Raw genomic sequence first — 10,933 nt, 5'->3', positions numbered from 1 at the left:
ATGGAAGAGTTCAAGGAGTGTTTGGACAACGCTCTCAGGCACACAGTGTGACTCTTGGGGTTGTCCCGTGCAGGGCTAAGAGTTGAACTCAACGATCCTTGTGGGTCCCTTCCAGCTCAGAATATCCAGTGATTCTGTGACTGACGAAGGAGGCCCAGCAGCGATCACTCCCCCTCAAGCCCTGGGCTCCCACCGCCCCCGCGGGGCCCGTTCCTCCCCGTGGGAGCGCAGCGGCCGCGCTGCCCGGCGGGGCCGGCAGGGGGCGGTGGCGCTGCAGGACCCGGCCCCGCCGCCTCCGGTCACCTGAGCGGCCCTTCCGCGGCGGCGGGGCCGGGCCGAGCCGCCGCCATGCGGATCGAGAAGTGCTACTTCTGCTCGGGCCCGATCTACCCGGGCCACGGCGTCATGTTCGTGCGCAACGACTGCAAGGTACCGTGGGGCCAGGCCCGCTCCCCCGGCAGCCGGGGCGCTCGCGGGTTCGCCGTCCCCCCGCCGGCCGGTCTCGGCCGGGGCCCAGGGCCCTCTCCCTGGGCCGCAGCCCCCGCACGGGCCGGGCCGCGTTCGTGAGGCGCTGCCGGGCCCGCACGCACCGCCCGGGTGTGTCGGCGGGGCGGCGGCCTCGACCCGGAGCGATGCAGTGCTCTGTCTGTCGGGAAGAGTGGGGGATGAATTATATTTGTTTTCGGTTCTTAGTAAGAAATTAGACGGCTCGCAGAGCCATGTACAATCCTCATCCTTTAATATTGTGATTTTAGGGAAGTGTAGGTTCAGGTAGGAGCAGGTTGCACAGCTCTGAGCAGCCGAAGTTGCAAAAGGAGGCTGATGGTCTGTGTTCCTCGTGGTGCTCTGCTAAAAGTGCTAAAAGTCGTAACTCGTGGATCTGATGTGACTCACCCAGTTGAGGCTGTCACAACAGGCCGTGCATAGCGCTCTGGGCTTTGCACTGCGGTGACAATTCCCTACATAAAACGTTGTGTGTAGTTTTCCAGCCTTTGCCGAAACTCGCCGTCGTTCCTGCGGGGCGTTGGAGACCCCGGTGTGAAGTGAAGCTTGAGCAAACAGCTTCCTTCCTGTGCTCGGGCGTCAGAGCACATCCCGGCCGGGCTGCGCTGCTCGGATGAGTCACGGCTCTGGGGAGCTCCGTGTGCACTGACACAGTCCCGCTTACTGAAAAGGGCCGCGAGGTGTGTGTTTAAAAAAGATACCACAGTGGCAGGTTAGTTGTGAACAGATAATCTGTGAAAGAGACAAACCTGCCGTTCTGTTTCGCTGAGTTGAGGTGAAAAAACTTGGTAGAAGAGTGTAAAAAAAAAAAAAAAAAGTTCTTTGAAGGTGATCACCTTAACTGGAGGTTTCTTATTTTCTGTTAGTTTTCTTTAGAAGTGACTATTAGGTGGGAAGGCGAATATGGTTTAGAAAAATAGGGTTTTCAAAAATTCACAAGTAGCAAATGTAGTTTTGAGTATTCTTAAGTAAAGAATCTGGCATTCTGTAGAATGTGTGGAAAAATAGGGAAAGAAGAAAAAGGCCAGTTAAAACATTTTAACATATTCTTTAACAGCTTTCAGTGAATTCACTCTGGGACTTAACTAATGTGCTTAGAACTCCTTTGAGGCTTAAAGCTGCATTCCAGAAAATAGACTTTTTTTTGGTGTGTGAGTGTTGCATTCAGTATGAGAGGTGTGAGGATTTTTATTGTCAGAATGGTGCTGTATCTAAAAAGTGCTGGCAGCTATATAAAATTGTTTATTCATGCTACAGGTTTGGTTTTATGGTTATTTTTGCAGATGATAATTCTCACAACTCAGGCATATTTTATTTATAATCAGTTTAATTGTAAGTATTTGTACATATCCCTGGCAACTGTGAAAATGACTTCATGATGAAAAACCAATAATAGTGCTTGAAATTATTTTTGTTAATAGCAATATTTGCTATAAGAATACTGATATTTGAAAGAGGAATATAATTTCCCATGAGTAGTATTGTTAGAGCAAGCTCATTGTTTGTTACTAATAACATGTTTGGCACTAATAACATGATTTAACTGAGATTTTTTTTTTTCACCTCCCTTCTCTAAGATATTTAGATTCTGCAAATCAAAATGCCACAGAAACTTTAAGAGGAAGCGAAATCCCAGAAAGATGAGATGGACCAAAGCATTCCGAAAAGCAGCTGGCAAAGAATTGACAGTGGTAAGAATTGGTTCACACTTTACATTGACACTATGAAATGGCAGAAATGTAGCCTCTTCCCATTGCAAATAGGCTAGATTAGGTGGCTTAATACATTACTATTTAATTAGATGAGCTGGAGGGATGGAAGAAGGGGAGAAAAGAGGGATTGTGGATGAGAATCTGAGAGTTTTTTGAGAGTGAGCTATTCATTTAGCTTGAGTGTAACTTGGATCTTCCCATTTCAGCTTCATGGTGGAGGCCAGTATATCAGGTGTCCGTGTTGGTGGTCCTAATAACTCCTAGTCCAAGGCATTTCTTTCCATCTACAAATCTTCTACTCTCTGTACATATCCATTTGATGGTTTTATTTCTGCACAGTCAGATAATCTGGGTCAACAGGCACCCCAGGAAGTCTCTCTGTGTAGGCCCCTAAAATAATTACCTTTTGAAGTGTCTTTAAAAGCATACAATGTATAGGAAAAGCCTTTGATAGGTAGGACTGTTTCAAAAACAGCATGAGATCTTAAAAGTTCCAAACAGAGTTGCTTTGGTGGTAAAAATATTAAACAGTCACATTTGGTGGGACTGTCCTTAAATAATTTAAGAATTACTGTGATTTAATTACCTGGTTTTTGACAGAATATTAACAATTTAGTAAGCATTTTGACACAGTGATTTACTGCCTTCTGTGGATCTTCCAAGGGGAAGAATGTGATTTTATTTTTCAATGTGACTCTGAAAAGCCAAGATTAATTAGCAACTTTGGTAACTGTGTTTCTTGCTTTCAGGTTGTTTTTGGCTAACTTGAATTACCTTTTTGACAAGAACTTGATTTAAGATTTCTTTATATATGTCTAAATAAGTGACAATATGCTCCAATTTTGACATGCATAATGTATTCTAAGAATAAAAACAATATATGAACTTAGTGCTGTCTTCTAGTTTGGTGGGTGTCCATTCTTTCATGAGCCAGCTTTGTGTGCTGTCTAAATAGGCTTGTGATAATGGGAAATAATGTAGTTTCTAAGAAGGTGACAGGTAACTCTGCTTTACCTCAACAAAAACCAATCTTTGGGCAGGGAAAAGTCCTCAGATAAAACTGGTGTAAAGCTAAGTATGCCTAACAAAATAATTAGGAAACTGTTTTTCCATCTTCAACTCATGGTGGGGGCATTAGGGGATGGCAGCTGCTCCAAACACCACAATGTCACCAATTGACATATTTCAAATTATTTTATATTGTTTCAATATTAAGATGAAATAGTTGTTGGTTTGTTTTTTTTTTTTAACCTTTTCAAAATTGCAAGCTGTTGAGTAGAACTTATTTGACCTGCATTAAAATATTTCAACTCTGCAGGCTTTCAATTTTACCTTCCACCTGTCTAATCTATTCTGTATTTCCTGCTCCACATTGGTTTTCTCTGTCTCCCTGTCTTGCTAAATAGAAAATAGCTGAGGGAGATGTTTCGTTAAATAGTTCTCTTCTGACAAGTCACTGTGGCTCCTGACACTTTGAGGTCAAACTCTTCACTTGATTTCCTTCTAGTGTAGTTATCTCTAAAGGTTGTTAAAGTCTGGGAACTGAGGTTCTGAAAGGAGGGGCAAAAATCACATAAAATATGAAGTTATGTGAGTAATGAGTGCTATAGTAAGAATGTGTTGATCTAAATATGCTTCTATATATGATCTGTATTTACTTTTTCTTAATACAGGATAATTCATTTGAGTTTGAAAAACGTAGGAATGAACCAGTGAAATACCAGAGAGAGTTGTGGAACAAGACTGGTGAGTCATTCTAGAAAAAACCAAAAGAATAGTTTTTTACTCTACATGAATGTATTTTCAGGAGACTTCTTAGAGTATTCATTCTTTGTTGTGATTGTGTTTGAAATTACTGGAATCACGACCAAATTCTTATGTGTGGAGGAGGTTTGAGTTGTGAACGGGTGTGGAGTTTCAGTTGATGTTTATTCTTTTCAGAAAGTGGTTAGAAAATGAGGACCAGCATTCCTTTATTTTGAATTATTATCTTCAAAACCCCTTAGTGGTTCTCCAGCTTTTCAGAGGCTCCCAGTGTAAGCCTTTTACACTGTTGCAGTTGTTTCTTTGTTCCTGCTCATTCCACTTCAGTTTCTTTCATGGAATCAATTGCTATGAAAGGGAAGAACTGCTTGTATCATGAATGAATGCCACAAAGGAGAAAGTGGTAACTTGCATCTGATTTCAAGTAGTGAAGAAGCTCAGTTGCAACTGAATCTTCCCTAGTGATGGTTAACTGTGGGAATTATGTGTAGGCAGAAAAGTGGAAGCATAAATAAGTTGTAAAATACAGTTCATCATAGTTGTTACACAGAATATTCCCTTATCCTGCTTTTTGAAGAAGGAATAACTTTCTCTATATAGTGTAAGACTTGCCTCTGGTACATAGATGTTATGGAGTGCTGGTAGAGTTGCTCTGTAAAAATAGCATGTATTTTCATCTGTATGTAAGCAGATTTAAAACAATTTCTGATTTATTTCAGTTGATGCAATGAAGAGAGTGGAGGAAATAAAGCAAAAACGCCAAGCCAGGTTTATTATGAACAGGTGAGAAGTATTTGTGTGGTGGGAGCTCTCACATGTCTGTATTGGGCACCCTTTCCACAAACAGGATGATCCAATGTTTTAAGTGGTTATTTGCTTTTTATATACACAGTCATCCAAGTGATGGGGTAAAATACTTTGAGTGGGCTCTACTCTGCATTATTGGCTGTCAAAGCAAATGCAACTTTTAGGCACTCAATGATAATAGTTAAATTTCCTTGTATATAATACAGAGTCTTACATTTAAACAAATTTCTGATTAGAGTTGATACAGTGCTGGTTTTTTTCCTAGTTTTTTATCCAGTATTTGCTTGAATAGGGTTTCAAATACTTTTAACCTGTATTTCCTCATAGTAATAGTTATTCACAGCCTATGCCTTCCTTTAGCAAAAGATGTCATGCATTAAAATGAAAGTGTACATCTCATCTCCTCTTTTAAGTTAATTGAATCTAATCTTCCCCTTCCCCAGATTAAAGAAGAGCAAAGAGTTGCAGAAGGCAGAAGACATCAAAGAAGTCAAACAGAATATTCACCTTCTTCGTGCTCCCCATGCAGGTAAGAACTTGCTTTACCTGGTTTCCATACACAGTTTTAGGATAAATGCCTAATTGTACAGATGAGTAATCCTGTGCATTTGTCTTACAATTCATTTATTTACTGGTTATGGAGAATAGCTCTTGCCACTAACTGAAAGCAGTAGCTTTGTTCTGAATCAAACATTCCTTTTTATTTATCTAGTACTGCATTCACTTTTTTCCTTGAGTATTTTAATCTGAACTGAATGTTTGTTAACTGCATGTTTGTTAGCCAATGCATTTATCTAAGGCTTCCCTTTGAACTGATTATGTGAACTCAACAGACTACCACTGATTGATATAAAATAGAGAGGTTCAGCTTTGCTGTTTGAATATGTCAGTTAATAGAGTTTCTTTGTAGTTCACTGTGTGAACTTAATGAAACTTACATGAAAATGCTGTCCCTTGAGTAAATTAAGATTTTAAAAAAATTATTTACTTTTAAATTAACAGTTAACAGAGTAATGGAGAAAAGTTAAAAGTATTTCCATTAGTTCTTGTTTTATAAAAATTACCAGTGGTTTTGTTTCTCCATTATTAGATATTAACTAGAAGTCTCTTCTGTGTTTTTCTTCCAGTTTGCAGTATCTGTAGTCTAAGGTCTATATATATATATATATATATATAAGACAAGATCTTGTCAGGATACATTTAAACTTTGTTTTAATCTGTCCCATTTTTTTTGAGGAAATAAAAAAGATCTGACTAAACCCAAGTGTTTATTTCTTTGTCTTTGCTTATGTGAGATGAATGGTGCACAATAGTATGTAGTACATCTGTTGGTCAAACACCAGCTGCCTTTTCAGTATTCTGCAATTCTAACTGGGCAGGGAGCAGAATCAAATGTAAATCTTGAATTTTTATTTTCCTTTCTTTTCCTTGTGTTGGTATTATTTAGAGTTAACACTCTTGCCATCCAACACAGCATTCAGAAGGACTTAAATCTTTATGTAAAAACTAATGTGAGAAGGCCATTGATCTGTTAGAAGTAATGCATTTTTATAGTGCTTTGCCAGGTTCTGCCAGGCATTGTCAGCTGTATCAGTTTGTCATGCTAGATGAAAATATGTTTGACTGCATTTTAGATTTTGCTTATAAACAGCATCAGTTTTTCTGCTAAAACAATTCAGTAGTTTTAAATGGTGATAGAGGGTAGCAATACATACCTTTGAGCATGATGGTTTTACTCCTAAATAACTCTTTAAGCAATATATTTAGACTTTCACTAAGAATAAACACATATATTGTTCAGATAAAAACAGTTCTTTGGGTTTAGAGAAACATCTTTAATTTAATTTTTTTTCCTTCAAAGGCAAACCAAAACAACTGGAGGACAAAATGGTGCAGAAACTACAAGAGGAGGTGCCTATGGAAGAAGACTCTTAAAGTGCTTTCATTTTCTATTTATATCTGTTCAGCAGTTAACAGTTCCCTACTGCCTCACCTGACATCATTCAGAACTGTGCTTACAGTTGAAGAAAAAGACATTTTAATGAATAGTGGTCATTTACCCTTTGGATTATTTTTTGGTTTATGAAAAATAGTAAGTTGGATACTGGTTTGGGCAGTTCTTAAATTCATGCAATTTGAGAAAACCTTGTCAACAGAATGGAGCATGAGACATTATTGTTTGAGATACTGTGTGCTCCTTGGAAAGTTACACTTTTTTCATAATTCAAGAAATAAAATATGCTGGCCTTGAACTTTTTTTGCTTTGTCTGTTGTTCTTTCATAGTGGTAAAGGCAGATAATGGTTACAAGGTGGTGCAGAATGTAGTATTTTTCGTCAGTCCAGTGCAGTCTAGACTTACTTTCACACTCACCCTTGGGAAAATTTTTCTGTTTGTTAAGAATACATATAGTGTTTGTTTTTTCTCCTTTTTAAGTCCTTCCCCAGGATTCCATTGCAGTTGACACCTGGCAAAGCTAACATTGATACAGGACCTAGGTTTGGAAAATGCTACTGGTGATATCTGGAGTTGGACCTGCCATCATCTTAAGAAAATTCAAATCTAATGTGTAATCAGGCTGACTGAGATGCTCAATAAATCACACTTTAGACTGTTTTTACCTGACACCCAGGATCATTTTGATAGAAAAAATGCTGTTAAATCGTAAATATTTTGCATATTGTGGTGGTATTTATTCAATGTGTCAACAGCACTGAGATGAGTAGTTGCTGTTTTAAACTGTCAGCAGTTTATCTGCAACAGTGTGATCAAAGAAAACTGTCAAAGGCATTTAGAGCATTTGCTTTCTTGTCAGTGCTGGTTATCCTGAAAAACAGTAATTTGTAGTTCCTCTGCAAACTTGGGTGTGTGCTACAGTAAGCACTGGAAAACCTCGTACCTGCCACCCACATGTGTTGTGTGGTTCAGAGAAGAGTCATATTTGAACATATGTAAGGGGGCTGTGGGGAGTGTGTGAAATAAACAGGCATTGTATTCAGTTTTTCTCTCTTGGTTTATGTATTATGTTTAGATATTTAGAAAATGTTGATGTATTTTAGTGAGAATTCTAGTAATAAAAATTAACTCCTTATTTTCATGAAATTCAAATTCTGTCATTTGCTGTTAAAGTGATGGCTGATAACCATTTTAGATGTACAGTATTAGTACTTCCCCTGTAAACTGTAATATAAATAACATCTGAGAAGCATATGGTAAGTTGCCCAGAAAACATATGTCAGTGGGGTGAAATCATTAAGATGATATAAATACAGTGTGTATGTGATATATGTACACCACGATGCTTGGGCAGAGTGAAGGGAGATCTTCACAGAATGTTAATTAGTACGTTTATGTGGGATTACACAAATTAACATTTCAGATCAAGAAACGTGAGTTTTTTTGCATGGCCTGTTTTACTATAGTATATGATGTCTGTAATCCTTGAGGTGGCATACTTCATCTGAAAATCTTATTACATATTATTTTTCTTATTTGCTGAGTTTTAAATATAGGATGTTTAGTGAGTGGCAAGTTTTAATTTTCTCCAAAAAGAGTAACGTAAATCTGTGCAAAGCAGAGAAGGGTGATGAGCCCCGTTGGATGTTATGTATTTGTGTACGATCTTTTACTTCATATGAGTTTAACATTAAATAATTTATATTGCATAATATCTGTAGTTGTTCTGTCCACCTATCTTTAAATGGACTGCAATAATTAACTGGTTTGTTGTGCTCTGTAGGAGTGTCTCTGTGGGATTGTTAACCCTTTCCTGTGAAGGTTTGTAAGTGAAGTAGTTACTGTTATTGTGCAGGAGCTGAGAAGATCCATCTGGGGAGTACACTACAGCTGTAAATCCTGAACATCCTACCAGTTGTATGAGTTACTTAATCCCTGTGCCTCATTACTGCCAGTGTAACAGTACAACTACAAGCAAGGGCTTTGGAAGTTAATACTGACTTGTCCCTCTGCAGATGTGCTGTTTCTCCAAGAAGCAGAGACTTGTAGCCTGCTGTGTGTACCTTGTGAGGATGTAGGAGGTAGTTGAGTTCAAAAATCTGTCACGAGTAACATGTTTACAGCACCTGTTCAGAAGGTGCCCTTGTGATTTTTTTTTAATTTAATTTCATTGCTCTGGTGTCCTGTTCTCTCTCACAGTGATTTCTGCGTCAACTGGAACAGGAGGCTGCTGAGACATCACATGGTGAGGGGGGAAGAGCTGCTGCTGAGGAACAATGTGGGGCTGGTGATCCTCCCTCCTGCACATCTCTGCATAACCCACTGCATGCAGAGACCTTCATGAGGGCCAGTTGAGCTACAGAGGAGTGTTTTTTCTTTCTTTTAGGAGGCCGGCTGCTCATCCACATTTCTAATAGAAACTCTTGTTATTGGAAGACATTTTGGTGAAGATCTATTTTCTTTGCTTGCTTAAGATGAAAATTTTCAACTAAGCCAAAGCTGACAGAAAATTTCTTTAAATTTTGGATTTTGTTTACAAGACTTTGAGAGAAAATGTCCAACTGGGCAGTATTCTGGTGGTCATGGAGAAATACTTCCAAATATCAGGAAGGGAACACACTCCTCTTTCCCCTTGAACAGCTCTTGGTCAGACAGTGGCTTGCTGGAGGAGTTTGGTGATGGGCAGGGGGGGAGCCCTCATCTGCCTCCTGTGTGTGGGGCTGAGTTGTGCCCAGTCCTTTAAAGAGGCAGGACCTGACATCTGTTCCTCCAACAATAAGTTGGAGAGATGGTATTTTATGAGCAGTTTATTCATAAGAGATCCTGGGTTAGTGTCATGCATCCAAATCACTGATCCTGTCTGTGTTGAGATCTAGTAGGAGCAGAGCACAAGGTACCTGTGAGTACAGGCTTAAGAGAAAAATCATGATGGTGATGTGGGAATATTTAATCAGAAAAATTATTTATTAATAACTGGTAGTGCTAAATTCCATTACACTGTCCGTCTTCCTTGGCATTTACCAGATCTAACAAACTTGCCATTTTGTGTTTGTGCCATCAGGAGCCTTTCTTCAAAACAAACTGTGATGGGCTTGATCAGAACAAATGTGATATTCAAAACCAATTTTTAAGAAATGCTTTTCAGTTTCAGCTGCTGTCATCTTTTCTTACAAAACAAAACCAGATGTATGGATTTTTTTCAGTTGGTTTGGTTTTTTTCTTTACAGACTGTGCAAAAGATGGAAATGTGGATTTTAATAGTGATTTAAAAAGTGATTTTTTTCCCCTCATATTTCCTCTTTTCCTTTTTTAATCCATCCCTTAGTGATTTCAAGTTAAATGCAGGCTTTGCTTTGAGGAAGAGGTGAACCTCGTGATAACACATTTTGGCTACTCCCTCCATTCCAGCCTCACTTTTTTGTGCCACAGGGCCCTGGGCAGGGGTTCCAGCTCTACCCCGAGTCCCCAGGGGTGCCATTTCCATCTGCCATCGAGTTTCATTCTCTTTTTGGTGTGTGATTTTCATTGTGGCTGTTCCAAACCCGGCTGCTCAGGGGAGGTGTGCGGGGAGCCACTTCCGCCCCTCCTGGGCAGTCTGTGGCCCACGCTGGGTGACGCCGTCTTAGGAATAACATTTGCTGCAGGTTTTGTGGGATGCTGAGTTAGTGAGGAACGGGAAGCACTGTCTGTTTCTGTGCTTTGACCTGTGATTCAGACGTGGGTCTGTCCACAGAGGTGAAGGAACAGGTCCCAGCAAGCCCCTGGCAGGCAGGCTTTGTTCCTGAGGTAAAAGCCTCAAAGCTGCCCCTAAACAGCCTCTGCGCCTCATGGAGAGCTCAGGCCTCCTCTGCAGGTCTGCCCTTTTCCATGTTTTCATACAGAGTAAGACCTGGAGATACTTTTTTTTGCCTTTTTGCCTTTGGTCCTGGGTTGGTTTTGCAATCCATTGCTTCTTACTTTGATTTTCTGTGGAGTCTCATCTTTTCTTCTCCAAGTTTGATTCTGAGGGAATGACCAAAAAAAATGAACAGGTAGGTGATGGCGGGGTTTTGCTTTTGCTTGTTTCGTTTTTAAGAAAAAAAACCAAATTCCTTCTCTCAGGCTTCCCTTTCAGACTTTCCTTTATGAGTACTGATACAGTGTGGAAAAAGTGGAAAACCACAGCTTTCTGTATAATTCAACCGTGCTGAA

The 10,933-nt window shown here is 39.9% G+C and overlaps 1 protein-coding gene across 1 annotated transcript; it reads left to right on the top strand.

The window, feature by feature from the left end:
* The first annotated feature begins 285 nt into the window (after window positions 1-285).
* RSL24D1 (ribosomal L24 domain containing 1) lies at window positions 286-7,765 on the top strand. Its single transcript, XM_032700567.1, has 6 exons — window positions 286-429; window positions 2,082-2,195; window positions 3,890-3,962; window positions 4,700-4,763; window positions 5,231-5,316; window positions 6,649-7,765. The coding sequence occupies exons 1-6, from the start codon at window positions 349-351 to the stop codon at window positions 6,720-6,722; spliced, it is 492 nt and encodes a 163-aa protein (XP_032556458.1). The 5' UTR covers window positions 286-348; the 3' UTR covers window positions 6,723-7,765.
* The last annotated feature ends 3,168 nt before the right edge of the window (window positions 7,766-10,933 follow it).

This window comes from Chiroxiphia lanceolata, chromosome 12, assembly GCF_009829145.1.
Source record: "Chiroxiphia lanceolata isolate bChiLan1 chromosome 12, bChiLan1.pri, whole genome shotgun sequence".
NCBI lineage: Eukaryota > Metazoa > Chordata > Aves > Passeriformes > Pipridae > Chiroxiphia > Chiroxiphia lanceolata.
This window is presented reverse-complemented; position numbering and strand designations above follow the sequence as displayed.

Coding starts and splice junctions, on each gene's coding strand:
- RSL24D1 (XM_032700567.1), top strand. CDS start 349: ATGCGGATCGAGAAGTGCTACTTCTGCTCGGGCCCGATCTACCCGGGC. Junction 430..2,081: donor TCGTGCGCAACGACTGCAAG/GTACCGTGGGGC, acceptor CCCTTCTCTAAG/ATATTTAGATTCTGCAAATC. Junction 5,317..6,648: donor TCTTCGTGCTCCCCATGCAG/GTAAGAACTTGC, acceptor TTTCCTTCAAAG/GCAAACCAAAACAACTGGAG.